This window comes from Gekko japonicus, unplaced genomic scaffold (assembly GCF_001447785.1).
Source record: "Gekko japonicus isolate JY-2015 unplaced genomic scaffold, Gekko_japonicus_V1.1 scaffold802, whole genome shotgun sequence".
NCBI classification, from domain to species: Eukaryota; Metazoa; Chordata; class Lepidosauria; order Squamata; family Gekkonidae; genus Gekko; species Gekko japonicus.
Window position 1 is genome coordinate 740,030 of NW_015175994.1, and position 25,814 is coordinate 765,843.

At 42.3% G+C, this 25,814-nt stretch overlaps 1 protein-coding gene across 1 annotated transcript in view; it reads right to left on the reverse strand.

Annotated features, from left to right (window-relative positions):
* Positions 1-25,505, reverse strand: part of NOL4 (nucleolar protein 4) — a 46,934-nt gene extending 21,429 nt beyond the window's left edge. Inside the window, exons 1-4 of the mRNA XM_015426395.1 lie at positions 25,293-25,505; positions 23,207-23,386; positions 22,329-22,520; positions 6,042-6,155 (exon numbers count right to left, since the gene is read on the reverse strand). Of these exons, the coding sequence (XP_015281881.1) occupies positions 6,042-6,155; positions 22,329-22,520; positions 23,207-23,386; positions 25,293-25,505 (699 nt within the window). The remainder of the gene's footprint in view (positions 1-6,041; positions 6,156-22,328; positions 22,521-23,206; positions 23,387-25,292) is intronic.
* Positions 25,506-25,814: the final 309 nt, after the last annotated feature.

Below are 25,814 nucleotides of genomic sequence, written 5' to 3' on the forward strand. Positions count from 1 at the left end.
CCGGCCCTGGCTCGCCGGCCCTGGCGTGGGGGGGACGTGGGGGGGACGTGGTTCACACCTGTAGAAGTGGCTGCAAATGGCGCTGGTAGTCCTCCTCATCCTTGGGGAACATAAAATGGCGCCGGCTGACTCTCGCAGCAGTGGTGGTGTGGGCGGAACCAGGCTTCGGCTTCTTATTGGTCGGCAGATATGGTAAGTGGCAGTCCCACCAGCCTAACACTAAAGGGGCCAAATTTAGAACATTGCAATATAGAACGTTGCTATTCAATTATAATAAGGGAGAGATTATCCATATGAGGTGGGTTAGGCTGAGAGGAAGAGTGGCTATTCCAAGATCTCCCAAATCTTAGTCTAACATTCTAATCACTCCACTCCGCTGGCTCTCCAGGATTAACAATTCTAGAACTCTTTTAACATTACAACTGTTTGAACTGAAACAACTTTTCAGAAACTTTTGCTACAATTACACACAAATCATAGGTGGTTGTGTTCCTCTTTATAGTGCAGTACATTGTTGATTGTTCCATTAAATGTGATATAGGTGCAGTCTTTAGCTAATAGCCATTGACAGAACAAAGTTTGAGTCCAATAGTACCTTTAAGACCAACAAAGTTTTATTCAAGGTGTGAGCTTTCGTGTGCAAAGCACACTTCGTCAGACAATGAAATGGAATTAAAGATCATACAGATCATGCATTCAATGGCTGACCTCAGAGTAGCTGTTTTACTACAAATGAACTTCAGGAACAGAATGGAAAGGGAAACTGCTGAATTACAAGTTATTACAACACTCAGAACAAACACTCCTCCAGGACTTAACAGGGATATTGGGATTTTTAATCCCACTACATATGCTAACTCATTCAAACTTCACATATGTATTCTCACCAAGAAGGGCTATACATCTCCTATATTTCAATGTGTTTTTAAAAATTGTATATTATAATAGTGATTGTAATGTAATGCAATATTTTGTTGATCTCTGACATAACACTGCACCCCAGGAAAACGATTCTGTCAGTTACATGTTTTAGTGAAACAAAATGTTATTTTAAAAAATCTCAATTTACTACTCTTAACAATTAGGAATATAATTGAATATGTAATACAATTTGGAATGGTAGATTTAAATGTAATTTTCTGTTCTGGGGACAAGAAAAATACTCTACAAAGCCAAGATGCTTTAAAGTTTGCCTCCATGCTAGAAAGGAGATGGATAAGATCTAATGACTGAATTCTCTCACAATTTGGGGTACATCAATCTCCAGTTCTGACATATTTATTACCTATGTTGTTCCCTCCCTTGAACCCAAACAGATGATAACCAAGCTTGTCATTCTTTTTATCTGTTAAAAAACACTTCAGTATTTTGCACTTCACTAATTTAACAAGCCACCCTGTGTATGCTGTTTTTTCTGCGAGCCCTTATCAAATGGAGCACAGCCACGGCCACACAAGAAGAGAGGGCTCTTTCTTGGGTCCTGGAATACTCTAATTGGGCAAATGCCAAATGTATCTAAGAAGCCTCTCGTCTTGAGCAGCATCCGTGGGATAGTAGGTTGCCGAAATAGAAGAACCAGTCTTCTACTTGAGGGATGGTTAGGAAGTCTTTCAATTTGTTCCAAATCAACCTCATCTGTCTCCAGCCTCAATAAATGGCATAATGAGAAAATCACTTCTTGTCTACTGTCCCAGCGGCCTGCATTTACTGCAATTTGAGCAATTTCCAGGGCAACTTGAGAACTTTTCCATATCAGAAAATCCTTTGAGGAGGACTGATCTGCAACTTTATGGCAAGGAGCAGCATTAAAGTCTTTCTTTTGCGGTAGCTTAGAACCAACCTCTCCTTTGGATGAGTGTTTTGATGCTGTTGGATGTAGCATGCCTCCTTCCAGATTTCTCTTAAGTAAATTTTCCAGACTGGCCAGATTGGTTGATATATTTAGTGGTTGGAAGATGGCTATGACTGTCTCAGCCGTAAGAAGACACTGATCACCAATCAATTTAATTAAGTCTGCTTTTGAGGTTTCCCTGTTTTCTCTTAAAGCTGTAGAATTTAGAGGACTTGAATTCAGAGTAGGTTCCTGGTGGGGAATAGCAGTCTCTCCCACACTTTGAGCAAAGGCCTCATTATTCAGAAATGGAACTTGCAAGGAACTAGAGGGATTCAGGTCTTCTGAGAGCTCCGAAACACTGAACCTGTTTTCCAAAGGAGGAATCCCTTTCCACAGAGCTCTGTCATTTAGAAAATCATCTATGTGAAGCTGCTTTGAAGATTTACTGTAAGGTGTTACCAGAGAGCCAGAGTTTGAGTCATTTCTATTTCTTTTCTTAGTCATTTTGGCAGCAGTAAGACAGCACACAATGTTAGAAGGTTGCAGCAGCTAGTCTCTCTGTAATTGGAAACTTTTAAAAAGATTTACAGCTGCAGCTCCAGCATTTGCCGATGTCCTCTTTAAGTCTTATCTATAAACAAAACAAACTGTCTGAACTACAAGGCTAACGGGCTACCCTAACACACTATTATAAGTTAGAGAGTAACTCTGTGAGACAAATCAAATCCAAAAGATAAGAAGAAAGACCTTAATGCCTCGGAGCTCTGCAAAGAGCGTCTGAGCAGGACACCTCCCTGACCCTGTGTATATACAAGTCTAATCTGTAATTCCATTTCATTGTCTGACGAAGTGTGCTTTGCACACAAAAGCTCACACCCAGGGGTCATTTCGTAGAAAAAGAGCTAGGGGGACTCATTAGGATAACTCATTAGGATATGCCACACCCCCTGACATCACCGGAAGTGTGTCCTCCCCACAGCCGGTGGCGACCTCCAGCGGGCACCAGCAGGGAGCTCCAAGCCCCGCCCTCCCGCACCTCACCCGGGGGGATGGCGTCCCCCCGCGTCCCCCCCCCAATGACCCCTGCTCACACCTTGAAGTTGGTCTTAAAGGTGCCACTGGACTCTAACTTTGTTCTGTTGCTCCAGACCAATATGGCTGCCCACTTTGAGCAATTGACAGATTTATTCTCTAAAAAGAATTTATCTTTTAAAGCCAACTAAATTAGCAGCCATCACTACAAACTATGGCAGTGAATCCCACAAGTAACTTACTCTTTGATTGAAAAGAGAGTGAGAGAAAATTCTCTTTCCACTCGCTGTACACCATCATTTAAAAACCTGCATCATGCTTCCCTTAGTTCTCCAAACTAAAAAGCTCTACACTCCTTAGCCTTTACCTTTCATCATTTTGGTTGCCTTTTCTGGGCCTTCTAGCAATACAATGTCTTTGTTGAGATATGGCAATGTGAACTCTATGGGTTGTCCCAAATGCACACACATTTTGTTTCAAATCACTTTCTAAATAACCCCTAGCATAGAATTTGTTTTTTTTACCACTGCTGCAGAGTGAGTCAACATCTCATGCTACAAAAAGAGAGCTTGTCAGACATTCCTTTTGTGTGTGTGTGTGTGGGGGTCAGGTTGGTATTATTCCCATTCTACAGATGAAGAACTGAGGGTGAGACATGATTGCTTCTCCTAGGATTACACACTAGACATGAGAATTGAATCAGATATGCTCTGCTCACACTTAGGTGTTTTTTTTGCCACCCGAAGGGGAATTTTTATTGCATTTTTCTATAAACTACAACAAAAAAGGGGAGGGGGAATTACAACTATGGGAGAAAGGAAAGGAAACCACTAAAAACCCAAGTATATGAGATCATTACAAAAGCTTGTATCAGTGTTAGTCTAAAATGCTAAGATTACATTGAACATGGTCGATTAAGCTATATTATTTATCTTTAAAACCATTAATTAAACTGTTTAAAGAAAATCACAACAGCATCGTTAAAAACTTCAAGGCATAATTCAGAGTTCTTCAGCCTTCATTTTGTTTTATCTTTTCTAATCCTCAATTGGTATTCTCGCTTGGGGGCTGTCGCTCCCTTTTCGGAAGCAGAGTCCTTGTCGGAAGTAGCAGAGTCCATTTAATCGCTAAGTTTGCTGTCTTCTTCTTTCTTGCCATCCTCACCTGACTCTCCTAGTTGCAGTCTCAGGAACTCATGTGCTTTGGAAACAGAGTCCATTTTTTCTTTTTTGTCCTGCAGTTCAAAAAATGACGCCTTCGGGGATGAACCATCTGTAGGGAATGCTGTTTGTTTGTAAAAACAGAATCAAATCTTTATACTCCTTCCTCTTCTTCCTTATTTCAAATGGAATGTCTCTTAGAATCCTGATGGTGTTGCCTCCAATTTTCAAGGGCGTTCCTGTAGTTGCTTTCAGGATTTGATCCCTCACATGTCTCTTCGAGAATCTAACCACTATCTCCCCAGGCAGATTATTTTTCTTGATATAAATGGAATAGGCTCTGTAAACCACATCCATTTCACTTACACGATATTCCGCTTTTAAATCTGTAACTGGAGCTAGTGCAATGCTCAAATGTTGTTTTAGATTCTCCTCTTTTGCTTCTGGGACCCCTTGGAACCGGAGGACTAGGTTAGCTTTCTCCATTTGCAGCTGCAAAAGTTGAAATTCATCTGAAGCTTGCTTCTTTTCCAGCATTTGAACCTTTTTCTTAACCTTTTTAGCTTTGACATCCATTTCCTTCACTTTCTCAGTCGTTTTTGTAGTTTCAGTCAATTGGAGCTGCTGAGCTGCAAGATTCTGGTTTAAAGCTGTCAGCTGTTGATTGATATTTGTCATCTGGTCCAGTAGAGGGCACAAAGAATCTGCCAACAGTTTAGAAAACTCTGTGATATCTTCCGGTCGGGGGCTCATGCTTCCCGGTGGTTCCACTTTTGCTTGTTTGTCTTTCTCCGGGTTTTTTTCCACGTCATGTTTCTGGATTGTTTACTTTTATAAGAGCTTGCTGAAGCCTCTGAAATTCGCCCAAACGCTTATTGGCACTCTGGTTGATTTTTAAAAACAGATTTCAATGCTTTTGCTTCAGCCCCCCCTTGGAAAATTGCTGTTCTATTTAGGCATATGGGAGGGGCCCCTCCTCTGCTCGCTCGTCATTCCCAGGGGGCTTTCTTTTAAATTCCCGGCATTTTGCTTTAACTCGACTCACTGCTCATTGGTGGTCCGAAGACCTCACTTAAGGTATGTTTTATACACCCGATCTCCAACACTTGTCCCGGTTAGTGGCTCTGGTTCCATTATGGATGCAGTAACGGCAGGACCGTTGGGGTGGAAGAGCGCCTCAATTCCCCAGCAATGCGCTGGCAAAGAGGCCAACCTTCAGAAGCCCCATGGGTAGGAGCCCTTCGCAAAGGCTCCGGGGGGTGGTGAACAATCATCCCCCCTCTCAACCGCTGGCGCGTGGATTGCTTCCCCGGGAGGTCCGGGAGACGTGTCTGCTAGCATGTCGCCATAAACCAAAAGTTCCCTCTGCTCACACTTTGAATGCAACATTCAATACGGGAAATTACATCCATTACCAGTGATAAGACCCATGAGCTTTAGAGGTTTAGATTAGGATCGAGAACGTAACCCAGAAAAATGATTGCAGCTCAGTAGCCTTCTTCTGGGTATTTCACAATCCTGTTACTTTTGCCCAGCTAGGTGTTGAACCCCTACTTGACTGTGAGGCAATGGTTGGTAGACTGCATTTGGCTTGATGCTTGTTTTAGATGTTATCTGAGAACCCCAAATCATGTGTCTGCCAGCTTTCTTACTTTAAACATATAAATGGACCCCGGAGAGGGACTTGAATATAAAATTCGAAGACTAGAATCCAAAGAACGTGTGTGTAAAGTTGTAGCAGCCCCAGCAATGGGCTTTCAAGGCAAGTGAGAAGCAGACATAGTTAGCCATTGCCTTCCTCTGAAGAGCCAAAGAACACTTACTAGGGAGTAAATCCCATTGAACTAGGATATACTTGTCTCCAGCCTAATGCTTCACTACGCTCCTGAAAAGATTGAAAGCATGTAACAGAATCCACAGAGCATTCACTCCTCTCTCCTAGCAAGAGCTTTTGCAAGGCTGTGCATATTCCTCAGTTCTGAATAATGATTCCCTCTCCCCCATATATCAGGTACCTGCTGTCGATCCAGTCGCATTCTTTTTGCTGCATTTCTGCTTTCACTTTCACAGGCTGATGCCAAGATACTTTCTGCTACTGCTGAAGTAAGGTGTGAAGGGATGGGTCGTGACTATGAAAGAGAGAGAAAACACAAGAAAATACTAGGATCATTACCAAATCCACAGCAGTGCTCATAACTAGAACATATGCAGGAGGGTCCATTCATTGAAATGTATTTTCATATCAACAAAAAATGGAAATGGAGACTGTAAAAATGAAAAATGAAAACTAGTTAGAAGTTAAGCCTGTAGTCAATCCACAGATCCCTCAAAATTGTGTTTTCTGCCTCCTCCCCCCACACCACCAATTTATTTTATTTTGGACTGTATGTAAAGCTCTAAACTGAAGTTTAATCCTGACCTGACAGAAGTTCTACTGGTGAACAGAAGATCTGACCAGGATTTAACGTGTCACCCATTCTGGTCATATCTTCTGGTCACCAGTAGGTCTTTCATCATGTCAGGATTAAGCTTTAGTTCAATACTCTGAAATGAGATCAGTGTATGCAAATTTTTGTTGTTAGGACTTTCAGAAACCAGACTATGGCTGCGGTCACACGTAACAGAAGCCACACAAGTGAGACGGAAAACAGCCGGAGTTTCCGGGCGCGATCTCACCAGCACATCTGGGAAGCGTAGCACTCCTTGAGAGGCACATTTGCTTTAATTTTTACAAACTCACTGCATGGCACCCCAATCTATGGTGCTTAACTATGGTACATGGGCAAAGATTCAGCTGTAACATGAAATGTAAATTACTGATTCAAAGGTCATGGAAATTATTGCAAGCCATTCTCAGGACTGAATATTGTTATTTTTAGTCTCTTGAGGCTTTTAGTTAGAAGAGGGTAAGTCAACAATCATCTGTATGTTAACTATTGCAATATGATGCATCAATTAAAAATGAAAAGATTGGATCTGCAACAAATTGAAACTATTGAGACGTCGAGTTCAGTACATAATTAAGGCTACAATCTTAAGAACACCTTCCTGGAAGTAAGACATTGAATAAAATGGAATTTACATCTGATTAGACCTTCCTAAGATTGCTCTCTAACTCTCTGAAAATGAAATTTAGCAACACTTAACTTTGGCTGGATTGTGGCCTAAATATTTTAGATTGAGCACATAAAAGTCATATTTTTCTCTTCTTTACGAGATATAAACCACATGAATTTTCATTCAGTTTGTTAGTATTAGGATTACACTGTTGTACTGTCAAATATGGATCACTTTCTCCAAGACTAAAGGAGTTCAGTCCATAAAACCTAAAAACACATTTGCAAGCTGCCATCTTATTTGAGTAAAGTTTGTTTCCAAGGCAGGACAAATGCAGCAGGGGGTTTGGGGTGGTGCGGCATTGCAGGAGGGGCATTTGGCCTCGGTCTCCAGCTCAAAAGGTAGAGGGGGCTCCAGTTTACATACTTTTTTTGGCATCTTACAAGTTTTGCAAGTTTTTGTGCACATTCCTGGCAGTCCAAAATGTGGCACATTCTCTCAACCGACAGCTGCACACACAAGCAAGCAGAAATATGTGGTAAAAGACATAATTTTGTGTCATTCTTTTTCACTGCATTATTTTGTTTTCATGTGTCATAATTTTTATATTTATTATGGCTGGGTCCTCAAATGCTGGATGTGGATGGTTACTCAGTTTCTGAACTTGCCTTACTTAGCATATCCAGTTCACTGCATTATGTGATGTCACCTTTATTACTGAAATTAATAAAAATAGATTTGTATGACTTTTCTTCCACATAAGTCTTAAAAATCAAAATTCCATAAACCATGGTGGACAAGCAATCAATTGCATGATAGAACCATTCAAATGTCCCCCTTTAAGCTATTGTTTTAAGAACAAATAATGCGAAAAGAAAACTGATTAAACCATCTGAAGTCATGTACTGCAACCCTCACAGAACAAATGTACTGAAAACATTAACACTGATAAAACCAATAGTTGTTGTTAAATTCTTGAATGGTATTCTGTAATCCAAGCACCTAGTCCCCAAATGTAAAGTTAAGGTAAAGGTAAAGGTTCCCTTGCTTGAAAGCCAGTCGAATCCGACTCTAGGGTTGCGGTGCTCATCTCCGTTTCAAAGCCGAAGAGCCAGCGCTGTCCAAAGACATTTCTGTGGTCATGTGGCCGGCATGACTAAACACCAAGGCGCACGGAATGCTGTTACCTTCCCACTGAAGTGGTACCTATTTATCTACTTGCAATTTCTTGCTTTCGAAATGCTAGGTTGGCAGGAGCTGGAACTAGAGACGGGATCTCACTCTGTCATGCGGCACACTCGGGTCTCGAACTGCTGAACTACTGACCTTCCACAGCCTGCAGTTCAGTGTCTTAACCACTTGAGCCACCACAGCTCCTCTGTAAATGTAAAGTTATAATTGCCTAAATAGGGCATTAATTGATATTTGTATATCAAAAGAGGTATTACAACAGATATTTAAGGTAAAGCTGAAACTGTAACTGTGCAATTGTAAAAACACTTTTCGGGGAGAAAGCCCCAAATACAGTTGAGTAGGATTCTGAGTAGACCTGCATGGAATTGCTTTCTAAGCATGCTTATGTGCAAGTAAATCAGTGGGAACTGCTTTCAAATATAAGAAATAAGTAAGACATTTAAAACGTGTCTCAAAGGGCACCCTCAGAAATATCTATAATACATTGCCCAGAGACAAAAGTGCAAATATAATTAGATGAGAAGGAATGAGAGTAGATTACATAAAACAATAACATATGGAGTACTAATTGGCTGTTGTACTGCATATCAGAAGCCAAGTTTAAGACTGAATCCGATGCAGATTTTATGTGACAGCCTTTATGCTTCAAAAATAAACACATTTCTACAGATAATATTAAGTGCTGAACTTTCAATTTAGTTTCAGTGTTAAATGTGGTTGTATCTTAACAACCTTATCCATTCTGAAGTAACTGCACCAACACAAACATATTTAGAACATAAGAACATAAGAAACGCCAATGTTGGATCAGGGCAAAGGCCCATCCAGTCCAACACTCTGTATCACACAGTGGCCAGAAATACCAGTGCCATCAGGAGGTCCACCAGTGGGGCTAGGACATTTAAATGTTAACCTCAGAGTGCTACTCAAGAAACATTTCCCTGATAAAATAACTGATATTCACTAATTCCGGTTATGGGATACACAGTGGCTATTCCAGTGCCATCAACACTAAGTGATCCAGGGGTCATTTCGTAGAAAAAGAGCTAGGGGAACTTATTAGCATAACTCATTAGCATATGCCACACCCCCTGACATCAGGGGCCCGGCGGTGGACCTGCAAGGCCAGCGGGAGTGCGAGGAAGCCCCGCCAAGGCCCTCCCTGGCCCCAGGCAGGCAGGGGTGGGGAGAGGCGGGGAGGAAGCAACTTACCCTCCCTCTTCTCCTGCCTCCTCCTGGCTGAATGAGGGCCGGAAGCGGGGCGGCCGGAAGCAGGGGGCGGGGCTTCGTCATGTGCCCCGCCCCCCTGCACCTCACCCGGGGGAACTGTGTTCCCCCGCGTTCCCCCCCCGAAATGACCTCTGAAGTGATCTCAAATATCTAATACAATATTCTGTCAATTAAATCAGAATACCTCCAATGGAACATGAATACACTCACCAACATCTTGTTACAGAATTAAGAATGAAAAGGATTCTTGAGACTAATGGCATATGCTTAAGCTATTCTCTCTCACTATGAAGCATGCAATTCTAACTAGCACAATATGCATGTTTGAGCAACATTCTGCATTACTAACTGAAGAACAGCACTGCACTCTGTTGGATGTACTGATATTGTTCTAATTTAATATGCTCTTATGCCCTCAGTAAATATAAAAGGATTTGTCATTTTAATTCTTGTAGCCTTGCATTTTGGCATTGGTTTTAACATTTTCCATTCATTCTTGTTCTGAATACAAATGAAAAAAAGCAAATCCCCAGCAAGTACTGGCGGGGGGGGGGGGACGGGACTCATATGATTATTGCTGAACATATTACTTTGAAAAAAGGCAAGTTTAATTTTCAAAGCAGCAATCTATTTAATTCAGACAGTGTTCATGTTGCTTCTAATATTGTTCTTATTATAGCCAGCTGCCAATAATAGCCCCAAATGTAGGACTATTTGCCAGAGACACCGAGTTTAGAACAAGTATCTCTTGTTCTATATCAATACATAGTAGCAATAATTGCCCAAGATCCATCATCCTGCAAAAACCTGTACTTACAGAGAAGAAAGAGACAACAAGCACACTCTGGGCAATTCCTATTTCTGCAGGTACAAAATGTCAAAGCTAATTCCAATTTATTCCTGTCTCACTGAAATGAGTAGGACTATCTGTAAAGTAAAGGTATACACAATTTGACTGGGCAAGGGCTGGCTAGTATGCCAGGTATATCTCTTGTGATTTGTGCTTTAAGAGTTCATAATACCTTGACGTGATTTTTACATGAGACAGATGTTCAAACAAAGCTGGTGGTTTGTAAAGGCAGGGAAGTGTGAAGAGGAGTTTGGCAAGCAGCCATTGTCAACAGGTAATGAATACAGAATGGAGAAGGAGCCCGGTAATATTAACTGACTCTTCCCAGTGTCTACCAGAAGCCACATGTTTCTCATGAGCTGATCAGCTCAAAAAGCTATACTGCCTGGTCCTAGTCCTGTTTATTCAGGTCAGTTTCATTGGATCCCATGGAATATACTGCCAAGAAAATAGGTTGCTTAGGGCCATGAAAAACCATATTAAAATAGGAAGTCAGTAAAAAAACTCTATTGGTTTGATTTTTATGTGTTCTGTCTCATGGAGCTTTTTTTCTGGATAGCAGGCTGATTTGAGATACAATGGCTCTGGTCACACGGGCAGGAAACTGAGGGGGGGCGTGGCTGTTTGCCCCGGGGCGAACTAATGCGCGGTTAAGCGATCAGACCTCCTGTGGAGGTCCTGTGGAGGTACCGTGGAGGTTCTGTGGGTAGGGAGAGGTGCCGATCACAGGACACGCCTGCGCGCAACGAAGAAGCATGCGGTGCGGCAAACTGGTTTTCTTTTTTTGTGTACACGACAAATGCGCATGCTCCGTTGGGTGCGTGTGTGCATCCACGGAGACTTGGGGGGGGAACCTTTTTCGCAAGGGGCCATGGGCAGGCGCCAGATGCCACCGGAAACGTGATCATGAGCCCGCCCTTGCCCTGCGGTTTCCGGAAACTAGTTATCTCCGAGGTACTAGTATTTTGCTGCGCGTTTTCAGCGGGAAGCCTCTGTTGTGCCATGGAAGTGCTACACTTCCCAGATGTACCGGTGAGATCGCGCCCGGAAAATCCGCCTGTCTTCCGTCTCTCTTGCGTGGCTAATGTTCCGTGTGACCGCAGCCATTATTTGGAAATAAACTTTAATCTAAATGGAATTCACTTCTATGCAAGTGATCTCCGTTTAGATTAAGCTGTGCAAAAATTAACATGTTTCTGCAGCTGAATTATGATCATATTTGTGAAAACGACAGCATTTGGCAAGAAACCTGATCCTTCTTGCCTTCCAATGGCCAGGATATACTGGTTACTGCTATGGATCCTGTCTCCCTGTATAACCTACAAACCCACCCTTGCTCAATGCTCCCTCCAAGCTGTGGAGTCTTGTGAGCAAAAATTCTACTTTGTGAGCTACTGGCATTACAGTTGTGAGCCAGGGATTTGGCTACTGCATAAATTAGTTTGCCCTGGAGCCATCCTTCCTGAACTAAGACAAAAATGTGTGAGCTGGAGGGTAAAAAACTGTGAGCTAGCTCAGACTAACTCAGTTTAGAGGGAACACTGCCTTGCTCTAAATAATATCACTACAGAAAGATCTGTAGTGAAACCTAGGATGGGTTTGGTAGTGAGTGGATGAACCATCTTCCTAATGCATGCATTAGATCAGGGGTGTCAAACATAAGGCCCAGGGGCCAGAACTGACCTGTCCAGGGCTCTTATGCGGCCAGCAAGCCACTAGTGCAAGGGAAGGAACAGAAGAATGTTCAGGTGGGAATGAGCAGAGCCACTCTGATTGTGGCTTCAGCATGGCAGAACAACCTCATCTGCAGCAGTGAAGCAGTGTGGGAGCATCTGCCCAGTGCTGCCCTGCTGGCTCTCCTGTCCGCCCATATGGATTTCCTTTGGACCCCCCCCCCCCGGCTCATGGGGCCTTGCAGTGAGGATACAGCAACTTGGAGCTTACCAGCCGCTGTCCTTTATACAGTTTATATCTTTGGTACCCAGCATTATTTTTATGGCATACATGGCCCAGCCCAACGAAGTGACATTTATGTCAGATCCGGCCCTCATAACAAATGAGTTCAACATCGTTGCATTAGATTCTTCTGCCAAAGATATATAGGCTTGCCATTCCCCTGCTGGGGGTAGGGGTTTGCCCACTTTATGGGCCCCCGATCTGCCAGCCCAGATTCAGCTGGTGGGGGAACCCCACCCCCAAAGTGCTGCGATCACACCCAGCATGTCACCGGGGGGACGGTCTAGTACTCGGCCAAGGAACTCTATGGTACCATAGAGTTTCTGGCCAAATGCTAGAGCACCCCCCTGGCAACGTGCCTAGCATGATGACATCACTTCTGGGTGATGTTATCACAGCGTGCATATCGCATGTGCCAGAAGATCCAGGAAGGGAAGTTCCATTCCCCCGCCAGCAGAAGGTAGGGACCTGGCAACCCTAGTTTATGAGCCTTTGCCTAAAGCAGCAGAGTACAATTTTAGGCCAAAGTACTTCACATTGTGCTACTGACTCAAGTCCCAGCAAGGCAGCCTGAAAGATAATGCCAGGGCCCTTACACATCTGGGCCAGTAGGGAGAGGCAAAATTACAGGCATTTAATTATGCTCCATTTTATCAAGACAGGGTGGGACACTTCTCAGGTAATGTGGAATCCTTTGTTTCAGAACTTAGAAGACTTCTGGTATTGTTTAGAATTGTACATTGTTGATATAACCTTCTGAGAAGACATTGGTATAAGTGTAGGCATGTGCAGCCAGAAATTTACTCATCAAGTTCTGACTCAAACAAGAACCATTTGTAAATATCATAAATGCTTCAAATCTCAACAAAATTATTTTGGATATTTGAGAATGATTTGGAACCTTGTGGTCTTCCAGTAATTTCTGATACCTCATTGCCTTGTTTTATTTTTATTGGAGGAGCAGTGTCTGCTAGGTGTATGATTGAATGTTCATCCTAATGGCAATAGTCCCTCTTCTTGCCAAAAATAATGATCCCAGTTGGTGTTTCTATGCATGGGTTTATCAAGAATAAGTCATGCCAGACCAACCTTATCTCTTTTTTTGACAGAGTTACTAAAATGTTTGGCTCTGGCAATGCTTAACATTCTATGATTCTATTATTCTATTTTTCTACCTATTATTGCATCATCTTAGGCAATAATCTTAGAGACTCAGAGTGAAGGCTTTCCCTCTGCAATAGTAAAGCACAAAGATCCTCACATGCACAAACAAATGGAGACCACTGATGACAAAGAAAGACCTGAAGATTCAGCATCTTATGTTCTCTTATCTCTTATGTTCTCTTATCTGAGATCTCTTGGTGACAATGGAAAGACTTACTTTTTGTGTGCAAAGCAGATAGATCCATTTTGAAATGAAACCTGAGTATGTGTGGCAGAAGGACTAACTCGGTTGTTCCCCACTACCATATGTAGCTGAGCTCCATTATTTGAAGCTTATTTTCTCCTGGCCAGAGGCAATAAGGAAAGTCAGTCCAACTGGGAGAAAAATGCTGAAAGAAATGGAGTGGTAGGGTTTGGCTTTCCTTGCCTGTGTGATACATTTTTAAAACTATTGAAGATTCCTGGAAAGGACAGAAAGCTTCCCAGTTCATGGCAGCCTATGTCTGCTGTGCAAAGGAGAATGGGAAAGTGACTGAAATTTGGTAGGGGGAATTCCTTCAGAAAAGGACATAATCCCCAAAAATTTCTTCCCAAACTGGATGGGTGTAGGTGGAGAAGTAACATCCAGAAATGTCATCCCCAGTGAAATCAACAGAAACAGCTATCTGATTTCCTACGATAATGAGTGTTAGTTCCAATACCAAGAATGCAACTCACATTTTTAAAGACACAAACAATGAAACTATGACTCTAACTTTTTGTTTGCCCTCTAATTAGATGGTGGTCATGGTAATCAGATGTGGGTGTTCAAACATAGCATTCTTTCTTAAGCTGGAAATAACAGCAAAATATTGTTGAAAGATATTTAAAGAAAATCTCAACTCAGGTATATTTTTAGTCATTCCCTCCATCACTAGCCTTAATTATTTCCTGCGAGGTAGGCAGATGCTAATGAGAAAGAAGGCCTTTTAGTTAACATCTGTGTTCCAGATGTCCCTCTTCAGGAAGAGAATAATGAGACAATTAACTGAAAGCCAGATATTTTGCCAGTTCAAATCATGTAAGTCTAGAATAACTTACAGAACCACCACCACCACCACCACTTTTTTTTTAAATGGCAAAGTAATTTCCTTCTGATGACCTGCAGACTTCTGATTAACTCCCTGATTAAGAGTGTTGAATTTGAACATAGGGTTTTTTTTGTTTTTTTTAAATGCTCCCAAGAAGCATATAAGAGATTTGATGTATTTTTTTCTCCATGGGGCTCAGCTCAGAGCATTGTACATGGTTCTCTCTTTCCTACTGAATCTTGACAACAGCCCTGTGAGATAGGGGAAGATAAAGTAGCTTTTTATACTCCACTTTTCTCTACTCCACTTTTCTCTGCCCAAAGGAGTAAAAGTGGTTTACAATCATATTCCCTTCCTCTTCCCACAACAGGCACCTTGTGAGGTAGGTGGGGCTGAGAGAGTTCTGAGAACTGAGACTGACCGAAAGTCACCCGGCAGACTTCATGTTGAGGAATGCGGAATCTAACCTGGTTCTCCAAATTTGAGTCCACTGCTCTTAACCACCACACTACACTGGCTGTCGTGAGGGACAGTGTTACTGCCAGAGTTCACCCAGCAGGCTTCACATCAGGATAGGGATTTTAATTATGAATAGAAGATGGGGACGGCAAAGGATGAGATGGTTAGACAGTGTCATAGATGCAACGAACATGAAATTGAGCAAACTTCAGAGGACGGCGGAAGACCGGAAGGCCTGGCGTGATCTGGTCCATGGGGTCGCGAAGAGTTGGACTCGACTGTGCGACTGAACAACAACAACAAGATTAAAAATGAAGCTATTTGATAGAATATTTGTTGAAAGTACTCTACTTAATTATGAAAAAGGATTGTTTGGATCATGTTAGTCTTTCAATAAACAAGACTATCAGGATATTTTATGTTTAAAAGTCCATGATCCTATTCATATTTACCTAGGAGTAAGCTGCACTGAACACTTTTGAGAAAACATGCTTTTGAATTGGGTTGTAAGACATGGGCAACATGCCCACTATGACTCACAATACCAGGTGTGTACTTGAGCCTACTATTGAAACTTTCATATACTAAGGTTTGTACTTTATGTGCTGAAGGTTTTTTCAAAGAATTTTTTTTAACAGTTTCTGATTTCTTCATGATGAAAAATGGATACAATACCGTTTGAGAGAATATTGCAGAAAGATGCATAAGTGATGGCATCCAATGTACCAAGTCCTAGATATTCAGCAGAAGGTTAGTCAATAGCTAGTTAAAGTATGCATTGTACAAAATAATATCAGAGAGTCAAATTGTATATATAAAATTCAGAAACTCAAATTCAGCTGGATGCTATGTACCTATGTGACATCCAGTTCTATAAGTGGAAGATGACATATGGTAAAAATTAAGAAGGCATGTATAACTACAGTAATGTCCTATAAAATAGCATTTTGTTATTTTTTTTGTTATTTATCTAGTCAAAAAGAACCAGAAGTAAGAAACAGATTTTTTTCTGACAAAGATTTTCAAATGAAGACAAAGCCATTGAAGAAAGGACACATAAGTAATATGTCACAGGGACAAATGAAGTTGCTTGCTATCAACAGCATTTTAAAAATAGGATATTAATACTGAACTAAGAACATTACTTATTGAAAAGAACTCCCATGAGATAGAGCCTTTCCCATCACTTCTGGCTTACAACTCTCCCCCGTTATAGAGTATGGTTTGGATTGCAGATGGCAAATAATTGACAGAGCTAACCTAGGACACATTCCTATTTCTTTATCACCATAGTCTTCCACTAATTAAATTCAGTGTTGACATCTTCATTTAATTCCACAGCACCAAGCAACAGAAACTGTTCCCCATTTGTGCTTTAATGTCATATGCCACATATGTCCTATAATATATTCTATTTCATTTTACTCCAACAAGAAAGAAAGAAAGAAAGAAAGAAAGAAAGAAAGAAAGAAAGAAAGAAAGAAAGAAGGAAGGAAGGAAGGAAAAAAAGAAAGAAAGAAAGAAAGAAAGGAAGGAAGGAAGGAAGGAAGGAAGGAAGGAAGGAAGGAAGGAAGGAAGGAAGAAAGAAAGATTCATATAAACCATGTGGGAAACTTTGACTTTAATAATAGGGCTGTGCATAAAAATCAATATTTCTTTTAAGTTTCAGTTTAATTTTAGTTTATCATTACATTAAAAAATTAGTAATTCCCAGTGTTTGTTAATTATATATTTTTCCCTTTCCACTGGTTTCAACAGATAACACATTTGTAACTATATCTTTCCTCCCAATCTGACTGGGATTAAATTCTCAAGGGCTGCAGGAAAGATTCAGCTCCCCAAATCACCGTGATGGATATTTTTAAGGAGCATTAACTAAATTAAACACAGAGAGAATTTAAATAATAGCCTCATAGAAAGCCAGTGTGGTGTAGTGGTTAGAGTCTCAGACTAGGATCTGGAAGTCCCAGATTCAGAACCCTACTCTGCCATGGAAGGTTGCTGGATGATCTCAGGCTAGTCACACACTCTCAGCCTAACTTACCTCACAGGGTAGTTACGATACAATGGAGGAGTGGAGATATTCCCAGGGAGATAAAAGGCAGGGAAGGAATGTGGGCTAATAAACTAAAGCTTAATTCAGCCAAAACGGAAGTGCTACTGGTGATTGGAAGGTCTGACTCAGGATTTAAGGTGTGACCAGTTCTGGATGGAGTTGCACTCCCCTTGAAGGAACAGGTCCATAGTCTGGGGGTGTTCTTGGACCCACGCTTACCTGCTAGATAAGCAGGAGGCAGCTGAGGGAAGGAGTGCCTTTTACCAGTTTTGACTGGTTAGCCAGTTGCAGACTTTCCTGAGTAGGAAAGATCTGGCTACTGTGGTATATGCTCTGGTTACAGCTAGATTAGGTTATTGCAATGCTCTCTGCTGGGGGCTGCCCTTAAAAAATGTTTGGAAACTTCAGTTGGTTCTGGTTACAGCTAGATTAGGTTATTGCAGTGCTCTCTGCTGGGGACTGCCCTTAAAAAAAAATGTTTGGAAGCTTCAGTTGTTATGTTTAGGTCCATATCATTCCACCCTTGGCTCATCTACACTGGCTTCCAATTTGTTTCTGGGCATAATTCAAGGTACTGGTGCTGTCATTTAAAACTTTATATGGTAGAAGAAGAAGAAGAGATTGGATTTATACCGTGCCCTTCACTACCCAAAGGAGTCTCAGAGCAGCTTAAAATCTCCTTTCCCTTCCCCTCCCCACAACAGAAACCCTGTGAGGTAGGTGGGGCTGAGAGAGCTCTTTTGAGAACTGCTCATGAGAGACCAGCTCTGAAAGAACTTGTAACTCATCCAAGGTCACACCAGCAGCTGCATGTGGAGGAGTGAGGAATCAAACCCGGTGCTCCCGGATTAGAGTCCATGCTCCTAACCACTACACCAAACTGGTTTGGGCCAACTTACCGGAAGGACTGCCTACTCCCTTACAAACCTATCCAACAACCGCAATTATTTTCTGAGGGCCTGATTCAGCTCCTGCCTTCTCTGGTAAGGTGGGTAGCAATGCAGGATAGGGTCTTCTCAGTTGTGGCACCAAATCTCTGGAACTCTCTCCCCAGGGCAATCTGCCTGTCCCCTTTTGTTGCCATCTTCCACCAGCAGGTGAAAACATTTTTTGTTTCACTTTGCATTCCCTCGGTGATCCCTCCTTCCTTTCTAAAGTTTTAACTGTTTTTTACCTGTTGTACTTACTTTAAGCTCTAGTTTTAACTTCTCTTAATTATGTATTTGTACGTTGGTTTTAATGGCTTCTAAGATGATATTTTAATTTGTAAGTTTTAATTTGTTAGGCACCTATAAGGGCAGAAAGGCAGGGTAAAAATCTTATTAATAATTAATAATAACAAATGAAGTAAATATATAAATAACTGATTTCTCATGTTTTGTCTGATTTGGTCATGTGTACATGTGTTGGTGTTGTACAACCAATTGCAATGCTGCACATTAAGATCACATGGCAGATGCTGTCTGGTGTCCCGGTATAAAAGTGAAGCATTTGCCTTGATCCACCTGCTCCAAGTCTGCAGCACTGCAAGCAACAAATTTGCCTTTGTCAGCCTCAGCAGCAGCATTGGCTATTGCCTAGTGCTGGGGAAAGCAGGCGTAGAATAAGCAAATAGGATCAGAACCACTCCATTTATCAAATCAAATCAAAGTCCTCTCCACACTGACTTTCTCAGCACAGTCCTCTTCAGAGCAGTGGCAATATGTCTGTACAGTTCAGCTGACTGGTAGACATGCCTGTAAAATAGCAATGCTGAGCCACTCTCCCTAGCCTCTCTGGTCTTCTTGAATTCTTAAGGCCATGCAGCCAGGCAGCAGAATATCACCCAAGTCCAAATGTTACTGAGTGTTACCGACTGTCTTTAATTTTAAAGTTTGGATTAGTTATAATAACTATATTAACAAACAGGGGCATTTTAAATGTGGCTTTCAGTCAGTTAATATCTGAATTTAAAAAACTGCTGGCTGTACAGGAATATGCTATCCTACACTGTACTGTGGTATCCATAGTGGCAGACTGCCAATTTTTTTTAGAAATGGTGCTGTTCATTAAAAAAAATGTAGGTTTGAGATATTTAATAATTCGGTTAAATAGGAAAAGTACATTCCAATTACCTTTCAATTATGTAACTATAGAGAAAGTAATTTAAAAGTAAAATATAGATAAGGAACATCAGCCATTTCAGAATGACATTATTTCCAAGAATAAATTCCTTTTGACACATCTTAATCACTGTTGTTTAGAACTGACTCTAATTTGTGAGAAGGAATGAAGAATAATTAGACGCTGCAGTGAACTCACACTTCTACCATTTGTCCTGGCAGCAACACCAAAACAAAGCAAAAAAATAAATCACCCTCAGATTGGACTCATTCAGGAAGGTGAGTTATAAGTAATGATATATCACACAAATGCAAACCACTAGGAAAGCATACATGACCTAACCATCCCTAAGTAGAAAAATGTCCACGCTACACAAAGTATGGTTTACTTCACAAGTATTACAGATTATTCAGAATGAAAGCAACATAGTGAAAATGGTTTGAACACACATTCTGTGCCCTGAAAATAAATATCTTTGAATGCATTAGCTGTGTTGTGTGTTCAATCCACGTTCACCACACTTTGGAATGTCAGCTTGCCTTCACCTATGGAAGTTACCGCTCACAATCAATCACCTATTCTATCTTCTTAACTGTCCTGAGACAGCATATTCCACTGTGAGAGATCCTCATTCCCTCAGTGCTGCCCATCTCTCAGTGTTGCATTCCCTGTGGTCTTCTACAACTGCCTTGCTTGTCTCAGTGGTGTATTGTGGACCCTAGATGAGGGGGAGGCAGCACCTATTTTGGCCTTACAGAGTCTTCCTGTGAGCACTTGATGGAGCATAGCATTGGTAGCTAAGCATGACCAACGACCACAGTGGTCATATGCCCAGCACTGTATTCTTCAGATCCAGTCTGGTTTACTTATTAGAGTACAGGTACAGGACTTAACCTGGGGAGATCTAGGCTTACATCTATGCTCAGCCATGAAATTCATTGGGTGACAAGTATTGATAAGTCTAGTGAAAATAGTATGTGAAAGAAACCTTCAGTGGGACAACGAGGTATGAGGTGGATTGCCCTCCCTACCCCACTAATGTTATGAAAGCAACGGCCTATAGCAAACATTTAGAGACCATGTCAGGATAACAGGCCTCATCATCATGAGGAGACTCAGTTACCATCACTGTCTCTTTTAGCCATCCTTCTTGGTGGAAACCTCTTCTTTCTTGTGGCCTCTGTGTTGGCAGCCACTCTCTGGCAGTACAGTTGCTGAGGAAAGATTTGTGGGAAAAGGTGCTCTGGGTTTATTCCAGGTTAAGCTTCTGCTGGCTTCTTTTACTCAGCCATGGCAATAGTTCTCAAACAGGGCTGCTTCTGTGGGTGAGAGAGGGAGGCTTGTCATGGCTTTCCACAGCCAGCAAGAGGTCTAGAGAACTTGTTGTCTATTTACACTGTCCCATTCTTCATCTATATAGACATCTTTTGGCCATGCTGGAATGTGTCCAAGTATAACCCTTCTGAGTCAAGTCATATTTGAGCCTAACCATGTACTGTTTGGCTCAGTAGAAGACAGGAAACTTACCAACATCAGATAGTTTCATGAAGAATATTAGCTAATAAATCATTTTATCCACACCAAATAAATACTTAATGATACTGTTTAGTAGAGTTAATATGCATCAATAATTTCAAATTAATATACAGCTCAAAATGTTTTATACCTTTTAAAATTTTGTCATGCAATTTGTACAAATTCTTCTGATTGTCTTTTCCCCTTTTAATCTATTTTATCCTTTGTACATAGGTACTATGGCTTGTCATCAGCTACACAAGTCTAGCAAGTGTCACACTTGTGTAACTTTACAAATAGTGCTTCTCTCATTTCCCAAGCTAGCGATTTTAGCAGATGTGCTCATTTTTTTTGTAAAACAACCATCTACATTCTGAAAAAAATAAATGGACATTGAGAGAGAGAGAGAGAGAGAAAGAGAGAGAGGGAGGAAGGAAGGAAGGAAGGAAGGAAGGAAGGAAGGAAGGAAGGAAGGAATTACAAAGCATGATTTTTATTTAATTGTTAAAATGACAAAAAGGCAGATGTCTGGAATTATGAAGAGGGGGAGGATTGTCTTGGAAATGCTGATAGTGATAATAGTCTGCAACCTAGTTGTTCCTTTCTACTTAAAATGGGATGTGTTCAGACGCTGCATCATGACAGCACCACAGGTTTTGTTAGTTCTTATTTTCTCAGAGAGATCCTAGAAATGCCCAAATAAGCATTTATAACGTTACAGTGCAATCACATGCAGAGTTGCTACAGTCTAAGTTCTTTGCAGTGACATCCTAAGGAAAGAGCCAATTGACTGTAGTAGAAGGGTATAATTCTGCTTAGTGTACCAGTTCTAAAAAGAGAGAGTTAAAAGTGTACTCTAAAGGCTAAAAGGCACAAAGAAGGCAAAAAGTTAAGAGTGCTGTGTTCATCTTGAGTTTGTGTTGTGTTGGGTATAAATAATTAATTTCTTATCATGATTTGCTGAACAACTTCCCTAAATATCTCTCCCACAGTGTTTCTATAGATCACCTAGGAAGCCGTCCAGCAGAACCATTTCACAGCAATTGCACCACCAGGGCAATAATTAATTGGCTTACCCTAGCATGTAGGTAGATCACATGTATTGTATCACCAAGTGCCAACGGCTATTCCCTGCTGGATCAGGAAACATGTGCACTGCCCTGATAATCTCTGTTAGCTTTTATAGAGCTAAATCAAATTGTATGTATGGCAAGGGGAAGGCCTGGATCCAGCTTCTCTCCATCCAAGGGTAATTAATAGCTATGTACAGATGCATATCTGCATATGCAAGTGAAGTTGTACACTACAGCTTGTTGTTGTACTCACATAACCATGGATTTGGGCCAATATGTCTTCTAAATAAGTGTCAAAATGCTGACCAAAATATAATTATTTCTCTGTGTGACTTCCTTTATATCTTGCTGTGGTCTCCATAACTATGAACTATATTTTTCTTGAGGCATTTCAAGTTCATTCAACAAAGGAAGAAAAAATCCAGGTAAGTATGAAAGGAGGGAGCAAAACCTCTGACCTGACGTCACCAAAAATAAAAATAAAAGAGACACTAAGATGAAAACAAAATAGTGTCATGGATTTACATATGGGGGTTTTGATGGAAACTAGGGCTGGGTTTTAGATCAAAACTCACCATCTCAAAACCACTCCTTTTCATCCGCCTGCAGGACTTGAGGTAAGTACGTATACGCTTTCTGGCACGCTCTTGATACTCAGGGAATTGTCGCCTGCATGAGTCAATGATAGCCTGGATCTTTTCTTTGGGCTGCTTAGAGATTGGGACCATTCGGTCCAAGTTTTCATCTACAAACAGCCTGACAAACATCTGTTGGCAAGAGGGAGACAGAGGAGAAGGATTTGGAGGGGTGCTCTCTTCTCTTCCTAAGCTTCCCGTCTCAATTACAGATAGGAAGACATGTTTGTTTGTTTGTTTTTCTTACACAGTGAAGAGCTTTGTAATGGAAAGCCAGAAATGTTAAGCAAACGAGGATTTTATTTTAGGACTGACAAAAAAAAGACAAGAAAAGATTAGACTATAGTGTACAGAAATTGTGAAGGAAATAAAACACAGGTTGTGGAAATAGCTATGGCTTTATGTCTTTTATTAACAATGTGCTATCATTGCTGCATTGTTCTACTCTGTCTATAGCTCTTCCCTTGCTGTGAATAATTCTTCATGTTGTCATGCAAAATTATATAAATGGGAAATAGCAGAAAATAGTTGACCACAAGAATACTCTTGAGAATCTATCTGCAGGCCTTGTCCCACTGCTTCCATCCATTGGGCAAACATGCACACAAAAACACATACAAATACACACAGTAGAGAATTCTCCTGCATTAAAGAAGCTTAAATCTGGTTAACCTGGTGACTTCTAAGTGTTCTAATGGGCTTGTGGGGAGGGTTTCATAAATAAAATTAATGCAACTCTTTTAATGCAACATTTACCCATAAACAACAGCCCCAAATTAAAACAAAATTAAATTCAGAAAAGCTCGAAGACAACTCACATTAAAAGCTTTCAGCCGCTCAGCTTCTACCCCGTCAGTTTCAGTAGCCTTTTCAGCATCTTCTTGTTCATCATGGTCATCCTCATCCTCCTCTCCCCGGTTCAGGGAGAGGTCTTCAGCACCTCTGTCCATGCTTTCATTTTTGCCAGAATCATAGCTTGAATAGCTATGGGCAGGTGACTAGGAATAAAGGAACACATTTTGTAAAATGTGTAAGATTACACAGTCAGCCTTTTTAAAAAATCAACAGATTCTCAACAATGAGTTAAAATGAAATGTGACCCAGGAGCTGTATTATAGGAAATATAGTTAAAGCTTCTTTGCAAGGCAGTGTATAGAGATGCACAATTTAAGTATAAAATAGTTTAAGAAATGGTAATTCATCCATAATTGCATCATAAAACTATGGACAAAAAAACCCTCAATTATTTATTTATTTATTTATTGAACTTTTACCCCACCCTCCCCGCCAAGGCAGGCTCAGGGCGGCTTCCACAAAACTGCTAAACAGTATACATTTTACAATTGATAAAATAATGTAAATGATTCAAAACACAGACAAATCAATTTAAAACATCACTTCGATGGCGAAAAAAAAAGTGCAATTTAAGGAAACATTCAGTGGTGCTGCTGCGCTAAGTCGTGTTGGATCGGAGTTCACACAGGGCGCTGCTGGTAAGACGCCACTCCTAACGGAATGCCTGCCTAAAAAGCTGTTTTCATGGCCCTGCGGAACTGTGACAGGTCCCGCAGGGCCCGGATCTCGGCAGGAAGCTTGTCCCAGTAGGATGGAGCTACAAACGAGAAAGCCCTGGTCCTAGTTGCCATCAACCTGACTTCCTTTGGGCCAGGGAGGTCTAGGCAGTTTTGGGATCCTGATCGCAGTGCTCTCTGGGGAACTTGCGGGGAAAGGCAGTCCCTCAGGTAGGCCGCTCCCTGACCATAAAGGGCTTTAAAGGTCAAAACCAGCACCTTGAAACGAATCCGGAATGCTATTGGCAGCCAGTGCAGAGACTTAAGCACAGGTTGGATGTGCTCCCACCTGGGGAGACCCATCAGCAGCCTGGCCGCTGCATTCTGCACCAGCTGCAGCTTCCAGAGTTGGACCAAGGGCAGCCCCATGTAGAGAGCATTGCAGTAGTCCAACCTCGAGGTGACCAAAGTATAGATCACTGCAGCCAGATCATTGTGTTTGAGGAAGGGAACCAACTGCCTAATCAGCCGAAGATGGTAAAAGGCTGCCTTGGCAGCAGCTGCTACCTGGGCCTCCATTGAAACAAATGATTGATGTAGTTTGGGGAACCGTTGTAATTCCAGGAGATCTCCAGCCCCCACCTGGAGTTTGGTAAGCCTAGCCCTGATGACTAATCCCCCCCTTCACTGACAAGGAGTGTGTTCAAATACACAACCGGTTCTTGTGCGCAGGGGGCAGCAGTGAAGTCCAAAATCAGTTTCTACTGGTTGAGTAACTTGGGTCTTTGTGGAACAGAACCAAATCCAAGACGATAGTCCAGAAATCCCACACACACTGGACAACAGCTTCTTGGCCCAGCCCTGGTGCTGGAAGTCCCCTTGGAGCAGAAGTCCCATCATCTAAGGGGCAGAGCACAATATCTGAGAAACCTCCCTGGTCCCTCCCTAGAAGGGGAAGCTGAGGGGGGTTGTCCTGCTGACCTGGATGTTCAACAGAATCCCTGGAGGATTTGGAAAAGAGCAAAGGTCCAGCAGCACCTTAAAGACTAACCAACGGGGGGTTGGTTGCGGGGGACTCCTTTGCCAGCGGGGCGGGCATTTCCTCTTCCCTCCCTGCCTTGCAGTTGAGGTCAGGTTGCAGGCTCTGGCCAGGAATGGCTTCAGCAATCAATTATTTTTTTAAAAAAAACCTGTCCCCTTATCTCGCGATGCTCAAGAACGCTTGCGGAAACCACATTTAACATCGAAGGAGAGAGGCGCTGCTGCTGCCTCTGATTGAGGCTCTGCCCAGTTCCCTGTTTCCAGCCATGGCCAACCAGGTGCCCTCCTCAAGCCCCGCCAGGGCGCTGAGCAAGGAGCTCGGCCTGTTTGTCTGCCCCTCTCCCCCCTGTACTTCTGCTGGAAGACGGCCACCTCCTCGTGCTCGTTGTGCTCCTTCTCCCCCTGCGGAGCCAAGTCCATGCACACCCACCGACCTGTCTTCCAGGCTCCAGCCCAGAGAAGGCACCCAGCGGTCCAGCCCGAAGTCCTTCAGCAGCAGGGAAGTGCCTAAGCGAGCCCACCCCCGAAACGCAAGACTGGTTTCCATTTTATGGCGTGATGCCATTTCTCGTCCGCCTTTCTCACCTGGGCTCCAGGCGGACGACACAGAGGGAGTCCGCACAATCGACCAAGTCAGGGAGCTCGAGGTAAAGCCAGCTGGCAGGAAGGGGTGCACTGAGCAGGACGGAGGAGGCGGAGCGCGAGGTGAAGCAAGCTGGTGGGAAGGAGCGTGCTGTGGAGCAGGCGCCCAGAAAGCCATGCTTGGGGCAGGCGGGCGGCGGTGGCAGGGGCCTCGCTGCACCCCTGGGAGATCTGCGCCCTAGGCCATCGCCCTAGTTGGCCTAGTGAAACAGCCGGCCCTAATTGCTGGATA